This window comes from Ranitomeya imitator, chromosome 4, assembly GCF_032444005.1.
Source record: "Ranitomeya imitator isolate aRanImi1 chromosome 4, aRanImi1.pri, whole genome shotgun sequence".
Taxonomy (NCBI): domain Eukaryota; kingdom Metazoa; phylum Chordata; class Amphibia; order Anura; family Dendrobatidae; genus Ranitomeya; species Ranitomeya imitator.
In genome coordinates this window covers 679,808,734-679,833,508 of record NC_091285.1, presented here as the reverse complement: position 1 = coordinate 679,833,508, position 24,775 = coordinate 679,808,734, and the positions used below count along the sequence as shown (strand labels likewise).

Genomic DNA, 24,775 nt, shown 5'->3' with positions numbered 1-24,775 from the left:
CTTGTCGCTAGGTACCTGCCAGGTTCCCACGCCTGACAGGGACCCCCCTGAATCTTCCCCCTGCAACACCCCCTGCCACGGGATGCTGCCTGAATCCAACCCAGTCAGCTCTGACTAACTTCCTATCCAACCCCTAGTTTTACCAGTGTGAGGAGTAACCTAATAAATAAAACCTTTTGCTCCCCCTAGTGGCTGGAGTGTGAAGTGTAATGTGTGCTGGTGATACCTGGTCAGAAGAACTCCTTTAGTGCCATCAGACGTACCATCACTCCCCTTAGTGGCAGAGCGACGTTACTGCAACTACCAGGTCTCTGCGGCGCTGCATATATAAAGTATGATGCCTCCACAGCTCTCTGCTACACACAATGATGACGCCACAGCTCCCTATACACAGTATGATGGACCCACAGCTCTCTGCTACACAGAATGATGACCCCACTGCTCCCCTCTACACAGTATAATGGCCCCACACCTCCCCTCTATACAGTATGATTACCCCATAGCACCCCTATATAAAGTATGATGTCTCCACAGCTTTCCTCTACACAGAATGATGCCTCACAACTCCCCTATACACAGTATGATATGCCTACACAGTTCTCCTCTACACAGAATGATGGCAGAGCTCCCCTCTACACAGTATGATGGCCCCACAGCTCCCCTCTACACAGTATGATGGCTCCACAGCTCCCCTCTACACAGTATGATGGCTCCACAGCTCCCCTCTACACAGTATGATGGCTCCACAGCTCCCCTCTACACAGTATGATGGCCCCACAGCTCCCCTATACACAGAATGATGGCTCCACAGCTCCCCTCTACACAGTATGATGGCTCCACAGCTCCCCTATACACAGTATGATGGCTCCACAGCTCCCCTATACACAGTATGATGGACCCACAGCTCCCCTCTACACAGAATGATGCCCCACAGCTCCCCTCTACACAGTATGATGGCTCCACAGCTCCCATATACACAGTATGATGGACCCATAGCTCCCCTCTACACAGAATGATGCCCCACAGCTCTCCTATACACAGTATGATATGCCTACACAGTTCTCCTCTACACAGAATGATTACCCCACAGCTCCCCTCTAGACAGTGTTATTACCCCATAGCTCCCCTATATAAAGTATGATGTATCCACAGCTTTCCTCTACACAGTATGATGGCCCCACAGCTCCCTTATACACAGTATGATATACCTACTCATTTCTCCTCTACACAGAATGATGTCCCCACAGCTCCCCTTTGCACAGTATTATTACTCCATAGCTCCCCTATATAAAGTATGATGTCTTCACAGCCTTCCTCTACACAATATGATGGCCCCACAGCTCCACTCTACACAGTATGATGTGTCCAACCGCCCCAATACACAGTATGATATCCCCACAGCTCCCTTCTATATAGTATGATGTCCCCACAGCCCCCCTATACACAGTTTGATGTTCTCATAGCTTCCCTTTACCCAGTATGATGGGCCTGCAGCTTCCCTCTACACAGTATGATGCCTCCACAGCTCCTCAATACACAGTATAATACCCCTTAGTAGCCCCCACACTGTCCAATGACCACTTAGTTGCACCCATACTGTATGATGGCCCCCACACTATACAATGGCTTCACAATAGCCCAACACTGTATGACAGCCCAATATGAAGAAATAAAAAAAGAACAAAAACTGTCCACTTCTGACCTGGTTACAGGTCCTCTTTAACAGTTAGATGGTGACAATGGCAACCTGCAGTAAAAGCCAGACATCAAGCCAGAGCCTTCAATAAGCAGCCGTTTAAAGGGGATGTGCCATCAGAAAGTTACTTATTGTTTAAATTGTTATGTTAAATGTGTTTTTTGCATATTTTCTGCTGCCCTTTGTAGTCTCAGGTCTGATTTTCATACAGGAAAGCTCTAACCCTAAGGTGTCTGCTCAGTGTCTGTGCATTATTTTGGCTAGTAGGGCTAGTGATAGAAACAATATTAACATGTTTTGAGCATTTTTTTTGCATTTCTCTGATTTTCCCTTCTCCGCCCATGTTATTTCCTGCCTATTTGCACCTGTTATATATATTTCTTTCTGCATTGTGTCTGTGACATAACCTCCTCTCGTGACTCGCTATCAGTGCCCGGATCTGTCCGCCTCCCATTCTCTATTTATTAGCTATATGTGGTCCAAACTCCATGCTCTCACCCTGCTGACTGCAATCTCCGAGGCCGGGGCTCAACTCGTGACTGCAATTCCAGAGGCCGGTCCGAGACATAAAACCTTCTCCACCTTACGCCTGTTATCACTCGCACTGCCACGGCTGAGATCCCACCATGTGCACCGGCAAGTGCGCCAAATTTATCGGGGGCGCCCTGTACCCCTTCGCCATCATCTGCATCGTGTCCAATACTCTCCTCTACTTCCCGGGATGGAGCTTGGAGGCCGCGGAGGACGCAGGACTCAAACTGACCTCTGAGGTGTCCACTCTGTTGGGCATCGTGGGAGGTGGCATAATGGTGAGAACTTATAGGACTTTCGGAAATGTTTTGTATCATCTGGGAACAGATTGGAAGACGTCCACTGTCCCTTGTGGGAAATGATCAGAATGTTTCATTTTTTAGATGTTCTACTGGCATCACCTCCAAGGACATGATGGTCAAGGGTGGTGGTGGTGGTGGTGATGGTCTATTGATGACCTTTTAAGCAATAGATGGGCCCCATTGAATTTTTTTTCGGAAAAACCACAAGTGCCTGATATTTTGTCAAAATGTATTTACCGCAAACCGATCACTTCAAAATGTTATAGTTTTTTTTTTTCATTTTCTCTAATAAAAGATCCTCATTCCTGCTGTTCAGATCCAGGCGACCGGAAGGAAGGGCTGCTGCGGTAACAGATGTGGGGTGAGAACATTTACTGTATAGGATGTCCCTGCCGCCATCTCTAGAGATTAATAATGTAATAAATCCTGCAGCCACCACCAGGGGGAGCTCCTCACAATGGATGTATAACAATAGCTCAGAGTGAGATTCTGTCTGCATTGAGCTCCCTCTAGTGGTGGCTGCCAGAACTTATAATACCATCTCTAGAGATCAATAATGTAATATATTCTGTAGTCACCACCAGGGGGAGCTCCTCACAATGGATGTATAACAATAGCTCGGAGTGAGATTCTGTCTGCAATGAGCTCCCTCTAGTGGTGGCTGCCAGAAATTATAATACCATCTCTAGAAATAAATAATGTAATATATCCTGCAGCCACCACCAGGGGGAGCTCCTCACAATGGATGTATAACAATAGCTCAGAGTGAGATTCTGTCTGCATTGAGCTCCCTCTAGTGGTGGCTGCCAGAACTTATAATAGCATCTCTAGAGATAAATAATGTAATGTATCCTGTAGTCACCACCAGAGGGAGCTCCTAACAATGGATGTATAACAATAGCACGGAGTGAGATTCTGTCTGCAATGAGCTCCCTCTAGTGGTGGCTGCCAGAACTTATAATAGCATCTCTAGAAATAAATAATGTAATGTATCCTGTAGTCACCACCAGGGGGAGCTCCTCACAATGGATGTATAACAATAGCTCGGAGTGAGATTCTGTCTGCATTGAGCTCCCTCTAGTGGTGGCTGCCAGAACTTATAATACCATCTCTAGAAATACAGATAGACAGTATATATAAATATATATATAATTATATGTATACTTTAACCCTTTACTGCCCTGACCAGCAAAGAGCACACTACATGAGCATAACCCGTGCTAGAGTGCTGTGAATATGCTTGTTACCCCCCTTTTCCACCATAGACTACCACTGACAACTTTAGACCCCCCCTGTAGATATTGTAAGGACTAATATCGGTGGTCCCTAACCAACCGTACGTAAAAGCATGCAACGTAGTGCACGTAGAAATTTGTACAAAATTGTCTCATTTTGTCATTTTGTCATTTGCAAAGAACTGAGTAAGGAATGGGGTCTCCAAGCTGGGAATAAGACCCCCGATCACCCACCTGGGAGGTTTTCTCATCACCCCTGTATCTCTACCCCCAGATGCTCCTCTCCGTCCTGTGCGCTGCTATCGGACTCACGGGATCGCTGTTCTGCCTTGTTATGTCGGTGGTCGGAATAACCCGAGGACCCGTCTGCGCTTATTACGACCAGATTAATGCCACCACCCCTTCTACCACCGGGAACGAATCCCTGATCTGGGGGCGTCCATTCGAAAAGCCATTAGAGAAATACAAGTAAGAAGTCATCGTTCTATCCCTCTGTGCCAAGTTACAGCGATTTACTCTCCATGTGCACCGTGTCCATTTTTTTTAGACGGTTTCGCCACGCTTTTTCAGGGAGGATTCAGGGAGAGATTTTTGGAGCAAAAACTGAGCAGAAACTCTCCAAATCCTTCTAAAAAAAAAAGTGGGGAATAAATGAAGAACATTGGGAGCTTAAATATCCTTAGCGAGATATACGGATACTAGCTATTGAACCCGTTCTACGCCCGGGTGGCGAGCATTTATATTGGTATATGGTCTCCATCCTGGTATGTGCTGCTCCATCCTGCGCCCCCATCCTGTCATGTGCTGCTCCCATCCTGCGCCCCCGTTCTGTCATGTGCTGCTCCCATCCTGCGCCCCCGTTCTGTCATGTGCTGCTCCATCCTGCGCCCCTATCCTGTCATGTGCCGCTCCCATCCTGCGCCCCCGTTCTGTCATGTGCTGCTCCATCCTGCGCCCCCATCCTGTCATGTGCTGCTCCCATCCTGCGCCCCCGTTCTGTCATGTGCTGCTCCCATCCTGCGCCCCCGTTCTGTCATGTGCTGCTCCCATCCTGCGCCTCCATTCTGTCATTTGCTGCTCCCATCCTGTCATTTGCTGCTCCCATCCTGCGCCCGTTCTGTCATTTGCTGCTCCCATCCTGCGTCCCCGTTCTGTCATTTGCTGCTGCCATCCTGCGCCCGTTCTGTCATGTGCTGCTGCCATCCTGCGCCCGTTCTGTCATGTGCTGCTGCCATCCTGCGCCCGTTCTGTCATGTGCTGCTGCCATCCTGCGCCCGTTCTGTCATGTGCTGCTGCCATCCTGCGCCCGTTCTGTCATGTGCTGCTGCCATCCTGCGCCCGTTCTGTCATGTGCTGCTGCCATCCTGCGCCCGTTCTGTCATGTGCTGCTGCCATCCTGCGCCCGTTCTGTCATGTGCTGCTCCCATCCTGCGCCCGTTCTGTCATGTGCTGCTGCCATCCTGCGCCCGTTCTGTCATGTGCTGCTGCCATCCTGCGCCCGTTCTGTCATGTGCTGCTGCCATCCTTCGCCCGTTCTGTCATGTGCTGCTGCCATCCTTCGCCCGTTCTGTCATGTGCTGCTGCCATCCTGCGCCCGTTCTGTCATGTGCTGCGGCCATCCTGCGCCCGTTCTGTCATGTGCTGCTGCCATCCTGCGCCCGTTCTGTCATGTGCTGCGGCCATCCTGCGCCCGTTCTGACATGTGCTGCTGCCATCCTGCGCCCGTTCTGTCATGTGTTGCGGCCATCCTGCGCCCGTTCTGTCATGTGCTGCGGCCATTCTGCGCCCGTTCTGACATGTGCTGCTGCCATCCTGCGCCCGTTCTGTCATGTGCTGCTGCCATCCTGCGCCCGTTCTGTCATGTGCTGCGGCCATCCTGCGCCCGTTCTGTCATGTGCTGCGGCCATCCTGCGCCCGTTCTGACATGTGCTGCTGCCATCCTGCGCCCGTTCTGTCATGTGCTGCGGCCATCCTGCGCCCGTTCTGTCATGTGCTGCGGCCATCCTGCGCCCGTTCTATCATGTGCTGCTGCCATCCTGCGCCCGTTCTGTCATGTGCTGCTGCCATCCTGCGCCCGTTCTGTCATGTGCTGCTGCTGCGGCCATCCTGCGCCCGTTCTGTCATGTGCTGCGGCCATCCTGCGCCCGTTCTGTCATGTGCTGCGGCCATCCTGCGCCCGTTCTGTCATGTGCTGCTGCCATCCTGCGCCCGTTCTGTCATGTGCTGCTGCCATCCTGCGCCCGTTCTGTCATGTGCTGCTGCTGCGGCCATCCTGCGCCCGTTCTGTCATGTGCTGCTGCTGCGGCCATCCTGCGCCCGTTCTGTCATGTGCTGCGGCCATCCTGCGCCCGTTCTGTCATGTGCTGCGGCCATCCTGCGGCCATTCTGTCATGTGCTGCGGCCATCCTGAGCCCGTTCTGTCATGTGCTGCTGCCATCCTGCGCCCGTTCTGTCATGTGCTGCTGCCATCCTGCGCCCGTTCTGTCATGTGCTGCTGCCATCCTGCGCCCGTTCTGTCATGTGCTGCGGCCATCCTGCGCCCGTTCTGTCTTGTGCTGCGGCCATCCTGCGCCCGTTCTGTCATGTGCTGCGGCCATCCTGCGCCCGTTCTGTCATGTGCTGCGGCCATCCTGCGGCCGTTCTGTCATGTGCTGCGGCCATCCTGAGCCCGTTCTGTCATGTGCTGCTGCCATCCTGCGCCCGTTCTGTCATGTGCTGCTGCCATCTTGCGCCCGTTCTGTCATGTGCTGCGGCCATCCTGCGCCCGTTCTGTCATGTGCTGCTGCCATCCTGCGCCCGTTCTGTCATGTGCTGCTGCCATCCTGCGCCCGTTCTGTCATGTGCTGCGGCCATCCTGCGCCCGTTCTGTCATGTGCTGCGGCCATCCTGCGCCCGTTCTGTCATGTGCTGCTCCCATCCTGCGCCACCATTGTATTATATGCCCCCCGCTCCAGTGTGTATGCCCCCGAATGCTGCTGCCATATAAAAAAAAAAAAAATACCATACTCACCTATCGTCCGGCTCCACTGCAGGTATGTCTTCAAGAAAATGGCGCCAAAAAGCGGGGACTGCGCAGGCGCCGATTCCGGCAGCAGGAATCGGCGCCTGCGCAGTCCGCGCTTTCCGGCGCCATTTTCTTGAAGACACACCTGCAGTGGAGCCGGAGTGTGTCTTCAAGAAAATGGCGCCGGAAAGCGCGGACTGCGCAGGCGCTGATTCCGGCAGCAGGAATCGGCGCCTGCGCAGTCCGCGCCCTCCGGAGCCGGGAGCAGAGGAGCCGGGAGACGGAGCCGCAAGCAGCGCTGGAACCGGGAAAGGTGAGTATACTTACCCTCCCTCCTGGCGGTCCCTGACTCTCCGGTGGAGATCGCGGTATGCGTTCAGTGCTTACGCATACCGCGATCTCCCGGGAGCGTCGCTCTGTGAGGCCCAGACTGCGCCGGCGCTTGCGCAGTCTATAGAGGCTTCGGACAGAGTGACGCTCCCAGCGTTATATTATAGATATCCTTGAGTAAAAACCCAGGTCTTGCTTAACAAAAAGTACAGATATTAATTGTTCAAAATGTCACATAAACAAGACAGATAACAGTGTGAGCAGATCCATATAGCAAATCACATTTTATAAAAAGAGACGGGCAACAAAACAGGCATATCATTTATCAAAAAGGGAGAGAGGGGAGGCCCCAAAAAGGGTCATATATATTATGTGAATCAACCGGGTCCCAGTGGCAGGGGTCAAAGACGCAGGTTCAGTTATCTATTGCCATAGGGGCCCGCACGGCAATAGTTAAAAGCTGCCAGCCAATCAGAGGCTGGCAGCTAACGTCAGCGGGCACATCGCCAGCGTATGATGTCTTTGTCATTCACCAGCGAGTACGCACTAGAATTGAATGGGATGGACGTCGCCGATCGACTGCAGCCAGGTTAGGAGAAAGTTTGTTTTTTTATTTTTATTGAAAGTGGTAAGCGGCAATATGTTTGGACAGCAGGATGGAGACACATGGAACCTGAGTCTCCATCCTGCCCCATCTGTCTCCATCCTGCCTCCAGATCCTGCACCATGTCACATGGTGCAGGATCATGGGGCAAAATGGAGACTGATGGGGAAGGATGGAGACTGATGGGACAGGATGCATACACGTGGGGCAGGATGGAGACACATGGTACAAGATCATGGTGCAGGATGGAGACAGAGGGGGCAGGATCAGGGTGCAGGCTGGAGACAGATGGGATAGGATGGAGACAGATGGGGCAGGATCAGGGTGCAGGCTGGAGACAGATGGGATAGGATGGAGACAGAGGGGGCAGGATCATGGGGCAGGATGGAGACTGATGGGACAGGATGCATACACGTGGGGCAGGATGGAGACACATGGTACAAGATCATGGTGCAGGATGGAGACAGAGGGGGCAGGATCAGGGTGCAGGCTGGAGACAGATGGGATAGGGTGGAGACAGAGGGGGCAGGATCAGGGTGCAGGCTGGAGACAGATGGGATAGGATGGAGACAGATGGAGCAGGATCATGGTGCAGGATGGAGACAGAGGGGGCAGGATCATGGTGCAGGATGGAGACAGATGGGGCAGGATCATGGTGCAGGATGGAGACAGAGGGGGCAGGATCATGGTGCAGGATGGAGACAGAGGGGGCAGGATCAGGGTGCAGGCTGGAGATAGATGGATAGGATGGACACAGGGGGGGCAGGATCATGGTGCAGGCTGGAGATAGATGGGATAGGATGGATACAGATGGGGCAGGATCAGGGTGCAGGCTGGAGATAGATGGGATAGGATGGAGACAGATGGGGCAGGATCAGGGTGCAGGCTGGAGATAGATGGGATAGGATGGAGACAGATGGGGCAGGATGGAGACAGATGGGTCAGGATGGACACAGATGGGGCAGTATGGAGACAGATGGGGCAGGATAATGGGGCAGAATGGAGACAAATGGGGAGGGATGGAGACAGATGAGGCAGGAACATGGGGCAGGATGGAGACAGATGAGGCAGGAACATGGGGCAGGATGGAGACAGATGGGATAGGATGAAGACAGATGGGGCAGGATGGAGACACATGGGGCAGGATGGAGACACTTGGGGCAGAATCATGGAGCAGGATGAAGACAGATGAGGCAGGATGCATACACGTGGGGCAGGCTGCAAACAGATGGGGCAGGATGGGATGGAGACAGATGGGGCAGGATGGAGACAGATGGGGCAGGATGGAGACAGATGGGGCAGGATGGAGACACATGGTGCAGGATAATGGGGCAGAATGGAGACAAATGGGGAGGGATGGAGACAGATGAGGCAGGAACATGGGGCAGGATGGAGACAGATGAGGCAGGAACATGGGGCAGGATGGAGACATATGAGGCAGGAACATGGGGCAGGATGGAGACAGATGGGATAGGATGGAGACAGATGGGATAGGATGGAGACAGATGGGGCAGGATGGAGACACATGGTGCAGGATCATGGGGCAGAATGGAGACAAATGGGGAGAGATGGAGACAGATGAGGCAGGAACATGGGGCAGGATGGAGACAGATGAGGCAGGAACATGGGATAGGATGGAGACAGATGGGGCAGGATCAGGGTACAGGCTGGAGACAGATGGGATAGGATGGAGACAGATGGGATAGGATGGAGACAGATGGGGCAGGATGGAGACACATGGTGCAGGATCATGGGGCAGAATGGAGACAAATGGGGAGAGATGGAGACAGACGAGGCAGGAACATGGGGCAGGATGGAGACAGATGAGGCAGGAACATGGGATAGGATGGAGACAGATGGGGCAGGATCAGGGTACAGGCTGGAGACAGATGGGATAGGATGGAGACAGGGGGCAGGATTAGGGTGCAGGCTGGAGACAGATGGGATAGGATGGAGACAGATGGGGCAGGATCATGGAGCAGGATGGAGACAGAGGGGGCAGGATCAGGCTGCAGGCTGGAGACAGATGGGATAGGATGGAGACAGAGGGGGCAGGATCATGGAGCAGGATGGAAACACTTGGGGCAGGATCATGGAGCAGGATGTTAACAGATGGGGCAGGATGCATACACGTTGGGCAGGATGGAGACAGATGGGCAGGATCATGCTGCAGGCTGGAAACAGATGGGGCAGGATGGAGACAGATGAGGCAGGAACATGGGGCAGGATGGAGACAGATGGGATAGGATGGAGACAGATGGGATAGGATGGAGACAGTTGGGGCAGGATGGAGACAGATGGGGCAGGATAATGGGGCAGAATGGAGACAAATGGGGAGGGATGGAGACAGATGAGGCAGGAACATGGGGCAGGATGGAGACAGATGAGGCAGGAACATGGAGCAGGATGAAGACAGATGAGGCAGGATGCATACACGTGGGGCAGGCTGGAAACAGATGGGGCAGGATGGAGACAGATGGGGCAGGATGGAGACAGATGGGGCAGGATGGAGACAGATGGGGCAGGATGGAGACACATGGTGCAGGATAATGGGGCAGAATGGAGACAAATGGGGAGGGATGGAGACAGATGAGGCAGGAACATGGGGCAGGATGGAGACAGATGAGGCAGGAACATGGGGCAGGATGGAGACAGATGGGATAGGATGGAGACAGATGGGATAGGATGGAGACAGATGGGGCAGGATGGAGACACATGGTGCAGGATCATGGGGCAGAATGGAGACAAATGGGGAGAGATGGAGACAGATGAGGCAGGAACATGGGGCAGGATGGAGACAGATGAGGCAGGAACATGGGATAGGATGGAGACAGATGGGGCAGGATCAGGGTACAGGCTGGAGACAGATGGGATAGGATGGAGACAGATGGGATAGGATGGAGACAGATGGGGCAGGATGGAGACAGATGGGGCAGGATAATGGGGCAGAATGGAGACAAATGGGGAGGGATGGAGACAGATGAGGCAGGAACATGGGGCAGGATGGAGACAGATGAGGCAGGAACATGGGGCAGGATGGAGACAGATGGGATAGGATGAAGACAGATGGGGCAGGATGGAGACACTTGGGGCAGAATCATGGAGCAGGATGAAGACAGATGAGGCAGGATGCATACACGTGGGGCAGGCTGGAAACAGATGGGGCAGGATGGAGACAGATGGGGCAGGATGGAGACAGATGGGGCATGATGGAGACAGATGGGGCAGGATGGAGACACATGGTGCAGGATAATGGGGCAGAATGGAGACAAATGGGGAGGGATGGAGACAGATGAGGCAGGAACATGGGGCAGGATGGAGACAGATGAGGCAGGAACATGGGGCAGGATGGAGACATATGAGGCAGGAACATGGGGCAGGATGGAGACAGATGGGATAGGATGGAGACAGATGGGATAGGATGGAGACAGATGGGGCAGGATGGAGACACATGGTGCAGGATCATGGGGCAGAATGGAGACAAATGGGGAGAGATGGAGACAGATGAGGCAGGAACATGGGGCGGGATGGAGACAGATGAGGCAGGAACATGGGATAGGATGGAGACAGATGGGGCAGGATCAGGGTACAGGCTGGAGACAGATGGGATAGGATGGAGACAGATGGGATAGGATGGAGACAGATGGGGCAGGATGAAGACACATGGTGCAGGATCATGGGGCAGAATGGAGACAAATGGGGAGAGATGGAGACAGATGAGGCAGGAACATGGGATAGGATGGAGACAGATGGGGCAGGATCAGGGTACAGGCTGGAGACAGATGGGATAGGATGGAGACAGGGGGCAGGATTAGGGTGCAGGCTGGAGACAGATGAGATAGGATGGAGACAGATGGGGCAGGATCATGGAGCAGGATGGAGACAGAGGGGGCAGGATCAGGCTGCAGGCTGGAGACAGATGGGATAGGATGGAGACAGAGGGGGCAGGATCATGGAGCAGGATGGAAACACTTGGGGCAGGATCATGGAGCAGGATGAAGACAAATGGGGCAGGATGCATACACGTTGGGCAGGATGGAGACAGATGGGCAGGATCATGCTGCAGGCTGGAAACAGATGGGGCAGGATGGAGACAGATGGGTCAGGATGGAGACAGATGGGGCAGGAACATGGGGCAGGATGGAGACAGATGAGGCAGGAACATGGGGCAGGATGGAGACATATGAGGCAGGAACATGGGGCAGGATGGAGACAGATGGGATAGGATGGAGACAGATGGGATAGGATGGAGACAGATGGGGCAGGATGGAGACACATGGTGCAGGATCATGGGGCAGAATGGAGACAAATGGGGAGAGATGGAGACAGATGAGGCAGGAACATGGGGCGGGATGGAGACAGATGAGGCAGGAACATGGGATAGGATGGAGACAGATGGGGCAGGATCAGGGTACAGGCTGGAGACAGATGGGATAGGATGGAGACAGATGGGATAGGATGGAGACAGATGGGGCAGGATGAAGACACATGGTGCAGGATCATGGGGCAGAATGGAGACAAATGGGGAGAGATGGAGACAGATGAGGCAGGAACATGGGATAGGATGGAGACAGATGGGGCAGGATCAGGGTACAGGCTGGAGACAGATGGGATAGGATGGAGACAGGGGGCAGGATTAGGGTGCAGGCTGGAGACAGATGAGATAGGATGGAGACAGATGGGGCAGGATCATGGAGCAGGATGGAGACAGAGGGGGCAGGATCAGGCTGCAGGCTGGAGACAGATGGGATAGGATGGAGACAGAGGGGGCAGGATCATGGAGCAGGATGGAAACACTTGGGGCAGGATCATGGAGCAGGATGAAGACAAATGGGGCAGGATGCATACACGTTGGGCAGGATGGAGACAGATGGGCAGGATCATGCTGCAGGCTGGAAACAGATGGGGCAGGATGGAGACAGATGGGTCAGGATGGAGACAGATGGGGCAGGATGGAGACAGACGGGGCAGGATGGAGACACATGGTGCAGGATAATGGGGCAGAATGGAGACAAATGGGGAGGGATGGAGACAGATGAGGCAGGAACATGGGGCAGGATGGAGACAGATGAGGCAGGAACATGGGGCAGGATGGAGACAGATGAGGCAGGAACATGGGGCAGGATGGAGACAAATGGGATAGGATGGAGACAGATGAGGCAGGATCAGGGTGCAGGCTGGAGACAGATGGGATAGGATGGAGACAGATGGGGCAGGATCATGGAGTAGGATGGAGACAGATGGGGCAGGATGCATACACATGGGGCAGGATGGAGACAGATGGGCAGGATCATGCTGCAGGCTGGAAACAGATGGGATAGGATGAAGACAGATGGGGCAGGATGGAGACAGATGGGGCAGGATGGAGACAGATGGGGCAGGATGGAGACACATGGTGCAGGGTCATGGGGCAGAATGGAGACAAATGGGGAGGGATGGGGACAGATGGGGCAAGAACATGGGGCAGGATGGAGACAGATGAGGCAGGAACATGGGGCAGGATGGAGACAGATGAGGCAGGAACATGGGGCAGGATGGAGACAGATGAGGCAGGAACATAGGGCAGGATGGAGACAGATGAGGCAGGAACATGGGGCAGGATGGAGACAGATGAGGCAGGAACATGGGGCAGGATGGAGACAGATGGGGCAGGACGCATACACGTGGGGCAGGATGGAGACACATGGTGCAAGATCATGGTGCAGGATGGAGACAGAGGGGGCAGGATCAGGGTGCAGGCTGGAGACAGATGGGATAGGATGGAGACAGATGGGGCAGGATTGAGACAGATAGGGCAGGATGGAGACAGATGGGTCAGGATGGAGACAGATGGGGCAGGATGGAGACACATGGTGCAGGATGGAGACAGATGGGGCAGGATGGAGACAGATGGGGCAGGATGGAGACAGATGGGGCAGGATGGAGACACATGGTGCAGGATAATGGGGCAGAATGGAGACAAATGGGGAGGAATGGAGACAGATGAGGCAGGAACATGGGGCAGGATGGAGACAGATGAGGCAGGAACATGGGGCAGGATGGAGACATATGAGGCAGGAACATGGGGCAGGATGGAGACAGATGGGATAGGATGGAGACAGATGGGATAGGATGGAAACAGATGGGGCAGGATGGAGACACATGGTGCAGGATCATGGGGCAGAATGGAGACAAATGGGGAGAGATGGAGACAGATGAGGCAGGAACATGGGGCAGGATGGAGACAGATGAGGCAGGAACATGGGATAGGATGGAGACAGATGGGGCAGGATCAGGGTACAGGCTGGAGACAGATGGGATAGGATGGAGACAGATGGGATAGGATGGAGACAGATGGGGCAGGATGGAGACACATGGTGCAGGATCATGGGGCAGAATGGAGACAAATGGGGAGAGATGGAGACAGATGAGGCAGGAACATGGGGCAGGATGGAGACAGATGAGGCAGGAACATGGGATAGGATGGAGACAGATGGGGCAGGATCAGGGTACAGGCTGGAGACAGATGGGATAGGATGGAGACAGGGGGCAGGATTAGGGTGCAGGCTGGAGACAGATGGGATAGGATGGAGACAGATGGGGCAGGATCATGGAGCAGGATGGAGACAGAGGGGGCAGGATCAGGCTGCAGGCTGGAGACAGATGGGATAGGATGGAGACAGAGGGGGCAGGATCATGGAGCAGGATGGAAACACTTGGGGCAGGATCATGGAGCAGGATGTTAACAGATGGGGCAGGATGCATACACGTTGGGCAGGATGGAGACAGATGGGCAGGATCATGCTGCAGGCTGGAAACAGATGGGGCAGGATGGAGACAGATGAGGCAGGAACATGGGGCAGGATGGAGACAGATGGGGCAGGATAATGGGGCAGAATGGAGACAAATGGGGAGGGATGGAGACAGATGAGGCAGGAACATGGGGCAGGATGGAGACAGATGAGGCAGGAACATGGGGCAGGATGGAGACAGATGGGATAGGATGAAGACAGATGGGGCAGGATGGAGACACATGGGGCAGGATGGAGACACTTGGGGCAGAATCATGGAGCAGGATGAAGACAGATGAGGCAGGATGCATACACGTGGGGCAGGCTGGAAACAGATGGGGCAGGATGGAGACAGATGGGGCAGGATGGAGACAGATGGGGCAGGATGGAGACAGATGGGGCAGGATGGAGACACATGGTGCAGGATAATGGGGCAGAATGGAGACAAATGGGGAGGGATGGAGACAGATGAGGCAGGAACATGGGGCAGGATGGAGACAGATGAGGCAGGAACATGGGGCAGGATGGAGACAGATGGGATAGGATGAAGACAGATGGGGCAGGATGGAGACACATGGGGCAGGATGGAGACACTTGGGGCAGAATCATGGAGCAGGATGAAGACAGATGAGGCAGGATGCATACACGTGGGGCAGGCTGGAAACAGATGGGGCAGGATGGAGACAGATGGGGCAGGATGGAGACAGATGGGGCAGGATGGAGACAGATGGGGCAGGATGGAGACACATGGTGCAGGATAATGGGGCAGAATGGAGACAAATGGGGAGGGATGGAGACAGATGAGGCAGGAACATGGGGCAGGATGGAGACAGATGAGGCAGGAACATGGGGCAGGATGGAGACAGATGGGATAGGATGGAGACAGATGGGATAGGATGGAGACAGATGGGGCAGGATGGAGACACATGGTGCAGGATCATGGGGCAGAATGGAGACAAATGGGGAGAGATGGAGACAGATGAGGCAGGAACATGGGGCAGGATGGAGACAGATGAGGCAGGAACATGGGATAGGATGGAGACAGATGGGGCAGGATCAGGGTACAGGCTGGAGACAGATGGGATAGGATGGAGACAGATGGGATAGGATGGAGACAGATGGGGCAGGATGGAGACAGATGGGGCAGGATAATGGGGCAGAATGGAGACAAATGGGGAGGGATGGAGACAGATGAGGCAGGAACATGGGGCAGGATGGAGACAGATGAGGCAGGAACATGGGGCAGGATGGAGACAGATGGGATAGGATGAAGACAGATGGGGCAGGATGGAGACACATGGGGCAGGATGGAGACACTTGGGGCAGAATCATGGAGCAGGATGAAGACAGATGAGGCAGGATGCATACACGTGGGGCAGGCTGGAAACAGATGGGGCAGGATGGAGACAGATGGGGCAGGATGGAGACAGATGGGGCATGATGGAGACAGATGGGCCAGGATGGAGACACATGGTGCAGGATAATGGGGCAGAATGGAGACAAATGGGGAGGGATGGAGACAGATGAGGCAGGAACATGGGGCAGGATGGAGACATATGAGGCAGGAACATGGGGCAGGATGGAGACAGATGGGATAGGATGGAGACACATGGTGCAGGATCATGGGGCAGAATGGAGACAAATGGGGAGAGATGGAGACAGATGAGGCAGGAACATGGGGCAGGATGGAGACAGATGAGGCAGGAACATGGGATAGGATGGAGACAGATGGGGCAGGATCAGGGTACAGGCTGGAGACAGATGGGATAGGATGGAGACAGATGGGATAGGATGGAGACAGATGGGGCAGGATGGAGACACATGGTGCAGGATCATGGGGCAGAATGGAGACAAATGGGGAGAGATGGAGACAGATGAGGCAGGAACATGGGGCAGGATGGAGACAGATGAGGCAGGAACATGGGATAGGATGGAGACAGATGGGGCAGGATCAGGGTACAGGCTGGAGACAGATGGGATAGGATGGAGACAGGGGGCAGGATTAGGGTGCAGGCTGGAGACCGATGGGATAGGATGGAGACAGATGGGGCAGGATCATGGAGCAGGATGGAGACAGAGGGGGCAGGATCAGGCTGCAGGCTGGAGACAGATGGGATAGGATGGAGACAGAGGGGGCAGGATCATGGAGCAGGATGGAAACACTTGGGGCAGGATCATGGAGCAGGATGTTAACAGATGGGGCAGGATGCATACACGTTGGGCAGGATGGAGACAGATGGGCAGGATCATGCTGCAGGCTGGAAACAGATGGGGCAGGATGGAGACAGATGAGGCAGGAACATGGGGCAGGATGGAGACAGATGGGATAGGATGGAGACAGATGGGATAGGATGGAGACAGATGAGGCAGGATGGAGACACATGGTGCAGGATCATGGGGCAGAATGGAGACAAATGGGGAGAGATGGAGACAGATGAGGCAGGAACATGGGGCAGGATGGAGACAGATGAGGCAGGAACATGGGATAGGATGGAGACAGATGGGGCAGGATCAGGGTACAGGCTGGAGACAGATGGGATAGGATGGAGACAGATGGGATAGGATGGAGACAGATGGGGCAGGATGAAGACACATGGTGCAGGATCATGGGGCAGAATGGAGACAAATGGGGAGAGATGGAGACAGATGAGGCAGGAACATGGGATAGGATGGAGACAGATGGGGCAGGATCAGGGTACAGGCTGGAGACAGATGGGATAGGATGGAGACAGGGGGCAGGATTAGGGTGCAGGCTGGAGACAGATGGGATAGGATGGAGACAGATGGGGCAGGATCATGGAGCAGGATGGAGACAGAGGGGGCAGGATCAGGCTGCAGGCTGGAGACAGATGGGATAGGATGGAGACAGAGGGGGCAGGATCATGGAGCAGGATGGAAACACTTGGGGCAGGATCATGGAGCAGGATGAAGACAAATGGGGCAGGATGCATACACGTTGGGCAGGATGGAGACAGATGGGCAGGATCATGCTGCAGGCTGGAAACAGATGGGGCAGGATGGAGACAGATGGGTCGGGATGGAGACAGATGGGGCAGGATGGAGACAGATGGGGCAGGATGGAGACACATGGTGCAGGATAATGGGGCAGAATGGAGACAAATGGGGAGGGATGGAGACAGATGAGGCAGGAACATGGGGCAGGATGGAGACAGATGAGGCAGGAACATGGGGCAGGATGGAGACAGATGAGGCTGGAACATGGGGCAGGATGGAGACAAATGGGATAGGATGGAGACAGATGAGGCAGGATCAGGGTGCAGGCTGGAGACAGATGGGATAGGATGGAGACAGATGGGGCAGGATCATGGAGTAGGATGGAGACAGATGGGGCAGGATGCATACACATGGGGCAGGATGGAGACAGATGGGCAGGATCATGCTGCAGGCTGGAAACAGATGGGATAGGATGAAGATAGATGGGGCAGGATGGAGACAGATGGGGCAGGATGGAGACAGATGGGACAGGATGGAGACACATGGTGCAGGGTCATGGGGCAGAATGGAGACAAATGGGGAGAGATGGAGACAGATGAGGCAGGAACATGGGATAGGATGGAGACAGATGGGGCAGGATCAGGGTACAGGCTGGAGACAGATGGGATAGGATGGAGACAGGGGGCAGGATTAGGGTGCAGGCTGGAGACAGATGGGATAGGATGGAGACAGATGGGGCAGGATCATGGAGCAGGATGGAGACAGAGGGGGCAGGATCAGGCTGCAGGCTGGAGACAGATGGGATAGGATGGAGACAGAGGGGGCAGGATCATGGAGCAGGATGGAAACACTTGGGGCAGGATCATGGAGCAGGATGAAGACAAATGGGGCAGGATGCATACACGTTGGGCAGGATGGAGACAGATGGGCAGGATCATGCTGCAGGCTGGAAACAGATGGGGCAGGATGGAGACAGATGGGTCAGGATGGAGACAGATGGGGCAGGATGGAGACAGATGGGGCAGGATGGAGACACATGGTGCAGGATAATGGGGCAGAATGGAGACAAATGGGGAGGGATGGAGACAGATGAGGCAGGAACATGGGGCAGGATGGAGACAGATGAGGCAGGAACATGGGGCAGGATGGAGACAGATGAGGCAGGAACATGGGGCAGGATGGAGACAAATGGGATAGGATGGAGACAGATGAGGCAGGATCAGGGTGCAGGCTGGAGACAGATGGGATAGGATGGAGACAGATGGGGCAGGATCATGGAGTAGGATGGAGACAGATGGGGCAGGATGCATACACATGGGGCAGGATGGAGACAGATGGGCAGGATCATGCTGCAGGCTGGAAACAGATGGGATAGGATGAAGACAGATGGGGCAGGATGGAGACAGATGGGGCAGGATGGAGACAGATGGGACAGGATGGAGACACATGGTGCAGGGTCATGGGGCAGAATGGAGACAAATGGGGAGGGATGGGGACAGATGGGGCAAGAACATGAGGCAGGATGGAGACAGATGAGGCAGGAACATGGGGCAGGATGGAGACAGATGAGGCAGGAACATGGGGCAGGATGGAGACAGATGAGGCAGGAACATAGGGCAGGATGGAGACAGATGAGGCAGGAACATGGGGCAGGATGGAGACAGATGAGGCAGGAACATGGGGCAGGATGGAGACAGATGGGGCAGGACGCATACACGTGGGGCAGGATGGAGACACATGGTGCAAGATCATGGTGCAGGATGGAGACAGAGGGGGCAGGATCAGGGTGCAGGCTGGAGACAGATGGGATAGGATGGAGACAGATGGGGCAGGATTGAGACAGATAGGGCAGGATGGAGACAGATGGGTCAGGATGGAGACAGATGGGGCAGGATGGAGACACATGGTGCAGGATCATGGGGCAGAATGGAGACAAATGGGGAGGGATGGAGACAGATGGAGCAGGAACATGGGGCAGGATAGACAGATGGGGCAGGATCATGGGACAGATAGGGCAGAATGGGGAGATCATATGGGGCAGGAGGGGACATCACATGGGGCCAGAATGGATACTCATGATGGCAGGATGGAAACATATGGCTGGAGCCAGGAATAAAACACATGGGGGCCAGGATGGGGGACTTTATTGCTGTAGGGGCTAATTAAGGAATATTATTACTGCAGTGATGTATTTTATTTTTTGAGGATACTGTTATTAATAGGGGGAGGTCCTGTTACTTTGCTGAGCGACACTATGTCGCCTTTTTCTCTTCATCCGGTGTAGTGTAGAAGTTGGAAAAAAATTATGCTCTGCAAGCGGAGCTCTAGATAACTATCACAGGGTCCTTCTCCGGTAGCACACAATCAACAGAGCCAGCGAAGAGTGAACAATCCCATGACCTTTATTTAGGCAAAAATACGAAAGGTCCATATACAATCCACCACACAAAGGATAAAATAGTCCAGAACACGAATACAGTTCAGTAAGAGGATAAAAGTCCAACAATCCAGCAGAGGATAGCATAGTCCATATACTCTTCTTTCTCTCTGAGATGCTGTGAACACATCATCATTCCATACAGGACTGATCTGTGTCTCACCTCCCTGATATTTTAAAAGTCCCCCTCCTCATTCACCTGTCAGGATGGGGAGGATCTCAGGGGCTCATTGTTTCAACAAGCTAGATCAACATGTCATTAGCATATTAGCAAACAGTACAGTACTGTGGGGGCTGATATCATATGGCAGCAACAGCCATTCATCAATTAGCAAATAACTCCTTCTACAAGAGAACACCATGTAAATAAGTAAAATAGAAATATACACAAAAATGATACTCACATAGCATAGCATATCACACCATCACAATATTTATATTATTTCCTGCAGAGATGTGTCCTGGCTGGAAGAAGTCATGGCAGTGTGCACTGGATGAAGATGAAAAGTGAAGGACTTCAACTAGAGACATCGCTGGTGAGTCAGTGTGTTACCTGTATGTTGACACAAACTACAGAGCTCCTTTGTATAATGTCACTGGTGATCACTGTATTACCTGTACACTATACACTATATACAGAGCTTTTGTGTATAATGTCAATGGTAATCACTGTATTACCTGTACACTATACACTATATACAGAGCTCCTGTGTATAATGTCACTGGTGATCGCTGTATTACCTGTACACTGACACTATATACAGGGGTCCTGTGTATAATGTCACTGGTGATCACTGTATTACCTGTACATTGACACTATATAGAGAGCTCCTGTGTATAATGTCACTGGTGATCACTGTATTACCTGTACACTGACACTGTATACAGAGCTCCTGCTGTTGTGAATTCTGCTCTTGGGCTCCCTCCGGTGGTTGTAAGTGGCACTTTTGTGAGTTCTGCTCTTGGGCTCCCTCTTGTGGTTTCAAGTGGTATGGCTGCTCCTTGGAGTTAACTGTCATCAGCTGCCTCCACTTATCGTCTCTTCTGCTCGGCTATTTAGGCCTGGCTGTTCCTTCAGCCAGTGCCACTTGTAAATGGTTCCTGGTTGGATTCACATCTCTTTGGAGTTCCCTGTTATCCTGACCAGTTCTGCAAAGCTAAGTTTTTGCTTGCGCTTTTCTGTTCACAGATTGTGGACTTATCCGTTTAGTGCTTTCTATGTTTGTCCAGAGTTATCAGTATGAATTAATTCTGTCTTGCTGGAAGCTCTGGGAAGCAGATTTACCCTCCACACCTTTAGTCAGGTGTGGAGATTTTTTTGTAAACTCTGCGTGGATTTTTGTAGTGTTTTATACTGACCGCACAGTATTCCATCCTGTCCTATCTATCAAGCTCGACTGGCCTCCTGTGCTCATCCTGGTTTCATTCTGTGTATGTCTTTTTCCTCTCCACTCACAGTCATTATTTGTGGGGGGCTAATCTATCCTTTGGGGATTTTCTCTGAGGCAAGATAGTTTTCCTGCTTCTGTCTTTAGGGGTAGTTAGCTCTTAGGCTGTGACGAGATGCCTAGGGAGAGTTAGGAGCATTCCACGGCTACTTCTAGTGTTGTGTTGAGCTTAGGGACTGCGGTCAGTACAGTTACCACCTCCTTCAGATCTCGTTCCATGTTGCTCCTAGACCACCGCATCATAACAGTACAAGTGGCCAAAAATGAATTAAATGCATCTCAAAAGAAGGAAAAGAAAGTTCTGAACCATTTTTTTTTTCTGTGCTCTGGTTTGTCTTTTTTTTCCTCTTGATATCTGGGTGGTTCAGGATATATGCTTTGGCATGGATGTTCAGGGTTTGTTTTCTCGTGTGGATCAACTTGCTGCAAGAGTACAGAGTATCCAGGACTATGTTGTCCAGACTCCGGCTTTAGAGCCTAGAATTCCTACTCCTGATTTGTTTTTTGGGGACAGATCCAAGTTTTTGAACTTTAAAAATAACTGCAGATTGTTTTTTGCATTGAAGCCCCATTCTTCTGGTGATCCCATTCAGCAAGTAAAAATCATCATATCCTTGCTGCGTGGTGACCCTCAAGACTGGGCTTTTTCTCTTGAAACAGGGGATCCGGCATTATTGAATGTTGATGCATTTTTTCAAGCGCTCGGATTATTGTATGACGAACCTAATTCTGTGGATCATGCAGAAAAAACCCTGTTGGCCTTGTGTCAAGGTCAGGAAGCGGCAGAGTACAGAGTATCCAGGACTTTGTTGTCCAGACTCCGGCTTTAGAGCCCAGAATTCCTACTCCGGATTTGTTCTTTGGGGACAGATCCAAGTTTTTGAACTGTAAAAATAACTGCAAATTGTTTTTTGCTTTGAAACCCCGTTCTTCAGGTGATCCCATTCAGCAGGTGAAAATCATCATATCCTTGCTGCGTGGTGATCCGCAAGACAGGGCTTTTTCTTTTGAAACAGGAAATCCGGCATTATTGAATGTAGACGCATTTTTTCAAGCGCTCGGATTATTGTATGACAAACCTAACTCTGTAGAGCATGCTGAGAAAACACTGTTGGCCCTGTGTCAAGGTCAGGAAGCGGCAGAGTTATACTGCCAGAAATTTAGAAAATGTTCTGTGCTCACTAAATGGAATGAAGAGGCTCTGGCTGCTATTTTCAGAAAAGGTCTTTCTGAAGCCCTTAAAGATGTTATGGTGGGCTTTCCTACACCTGCTGGTTTGAGCGAATCTATGTCTCTAGCCATTCAAATCGATCGGCGTCTGCGCGAGCGCAAAGCTGTGCACCATATGGCAGTATCCTCTGAGCAGAGTCCAGAACCTATGCAATGTGATAGGATTTTGACTAGAACAGAACGGCAGGAATTCAGACGTCAGAATAGGCTGTGTTTTTACTGTGGTGATTCTGCTCATGTTATCTCTGATTGCCCTAAGCGTACTAAGAGAGTCGCTAGGTCTGTTACCATTAGTACTATACAGCCTAAATTTCTCTTATCTGTGACCCTGATTTGCTCATTGTCGTCCTTTTCTGTCATGGCATTTGTGGATTCAGGCGCTGCCCTGAATTTAATGGACTTAGAATTCGCCAGGCGCTGTGGTTTTTCCTTGCAGCCTTTGCAGAGCCCTATTCCTTTGAGGGGTATTGATGCTACACCCTTGGCCAAGGATAAATCTCAGTACTGGACACAGATGACTATGTACATGGCTCCAGCACATCAGGAAGATTGCCGTTTTCTGGTGTTGCATAACCTGCATGATGTTGTTGTACTGGGTTTTCCATGGTTACAGGAACATTATCCGGTGCTGGATTGGAAAACTATGTTGGTGACTAGTTGGGGTTGTTAAGGGGTACATAGTGACGTTCCTTTGATGTCAATTTCCTCTTCCCCCTCTTCTGAGGTCCCTGAGTTTTTGTCGGATTTCCAGGATGTATTTGATGAGCCCAAGTCCAGTTCCCTTCCTCCACACAGGGACTGTGATTGTGCTATTAACTTGATTCCTGGTTGCAAGTTCCCAAAGGGCCGACTTTTCAATCTGTCTGTGCCAGAGCATGCCGCCATGCGGAGTTATGTTAAGGAGTCTTTGGAGAAGGGGCATATTCGGCCCTCTTCGTCACCATTGGGAGCGGGTTTCTTTTTTGTTGCTAAGAAGGATGGCTCCTTGAGACCCTGTATTGATTATCATCTTCTTAATAAGATCACGGTCAAATTCCAATACCCCTTGCCTTTGCTTACTGATTTGTTTGCTCAGATTAAAAGGGCTAGTTGGTTTACTAAGATTGACCTCCGAGGGGCATATAATCTTGTTCGTATTAAACAGGGTGACGAATGGAAAACTGCATTTAATACGCCCGAAGGCCATTTTGAATATCTTGTGATGCCATTTGGGCTCTCTAATGCTCCATCTGTGTTCCAGTCTTTCATGCATGATATTTTCCGCAATTATCTTGATAAATTCATGGTCGTATATTTGGATGATATTTTGATTTTTTCCAATGATTGGGAGTCTCATGTGAAGCAGGTCAGGATGGTGTTCCAGATCCTTCGTGATAATGCTTTGTTTGTGAAGGGGTCTAAGTGCCTATTCGGAGTTCAGAAGGTCTCTTTTTTGGGTTTTATTTTTTCTCCCTCGTCTATAGAAATGGATCCTGTTACGGTCCAAGCTATTCATGACTGGATCCAACCCACATCTGAAGGGCCTTCAAAAATTTTTGGGCTTTGCTAATTTCTATCGCCGTTTCATTGCCAACTTTTCCAGTGTGGTTAAGCCCCTTACTGATTTGACGAAGAAAGGCGCTGATGTGACGAATTGGTCCTCTGAGGCTGTTGAGGCCTTTCAGGAGCTTAAACGCCGATTTACTTCTGCCCCTGTGTTGCGTCAGCCGGATGTTTCTCTTCCTTTTCAGGTTGAGGTCGACGCTTCTGAGATTGGGGCAGGGGCCGTTTTGTCTCAGAGGGAGTCTGATGGTTCTTTGATGAAACCGTGTGCTTTTTTTTCCAGAAAGTTTTCGCCTGCGGAACGCAATTATGATGTCGGCAATCGGGAGTTGTTGGCTATGAAGTGGGCGTTTGAGGAGTGGCGACATTGGCTTGAAGGAGCTAAACACCGCGTTGTGGTCCTGACCGATCATAAGAATCTGATTTACCTCGAGTCGGCCAAGCGGCTGAATCCTAGACAGGCTCGATGGTCCCTGTTTTTCTCCCGTTTTGATTTTGTGGTCTCGTATCTTCCGGGATCTAAGAATGTTAAGGCTGATGCCCTCTCTGGGAGTTTTTCGCCTGATTCTCCTGGAGTCTTTGAGCCGGTTGGCATTCTTAAGGAGGGGGTGATTCTTTCTGCTAACTCCCCTGATTTGTGGCGGGTGCTTCAGGAATTTCAGGCTGATAGGCCTTACCGCTGTCCAGTGGG

General features: G+C 52.2%; 1 protein-coding gene across 2 annotated transcripts in view; it reads left to right on the top strand.

Annotated features, from left to right (window-relative positions):
• Positions 1-2,199: 2,199 nt before the first annotated feature.
• The window catches only part of LOC138677326 (transmembrane 4 L6 family member 5-like), a 54,103-nt gene continuing 31,527 nt past the window's right edge, over positions 2,200-24,775 (top strand). Inside the window, exons 1-3 of one of the 2 annotated variants that reach the window (XM_069767375.1) lie at positions 2,200-2,505; positions 2,825-2,890; positions 4,039-4,232. In XM_069767375.1, coding sequence (XP_069623476.1) covers positions 2,323-2,505; positions 2,825-2,890; positions 4,039-4,232 — 443 coding nt within the window. In that variant the 5' untranslated portion in view covers positions 2,200-2,322. The remainder of the gene's footprint in view (positions 2,506-2,824; positions 2,891-4,038; positions 4,233-24,775) is intronic. The other variant, XM_069767377.1, reaches the window with a different exon arrangement.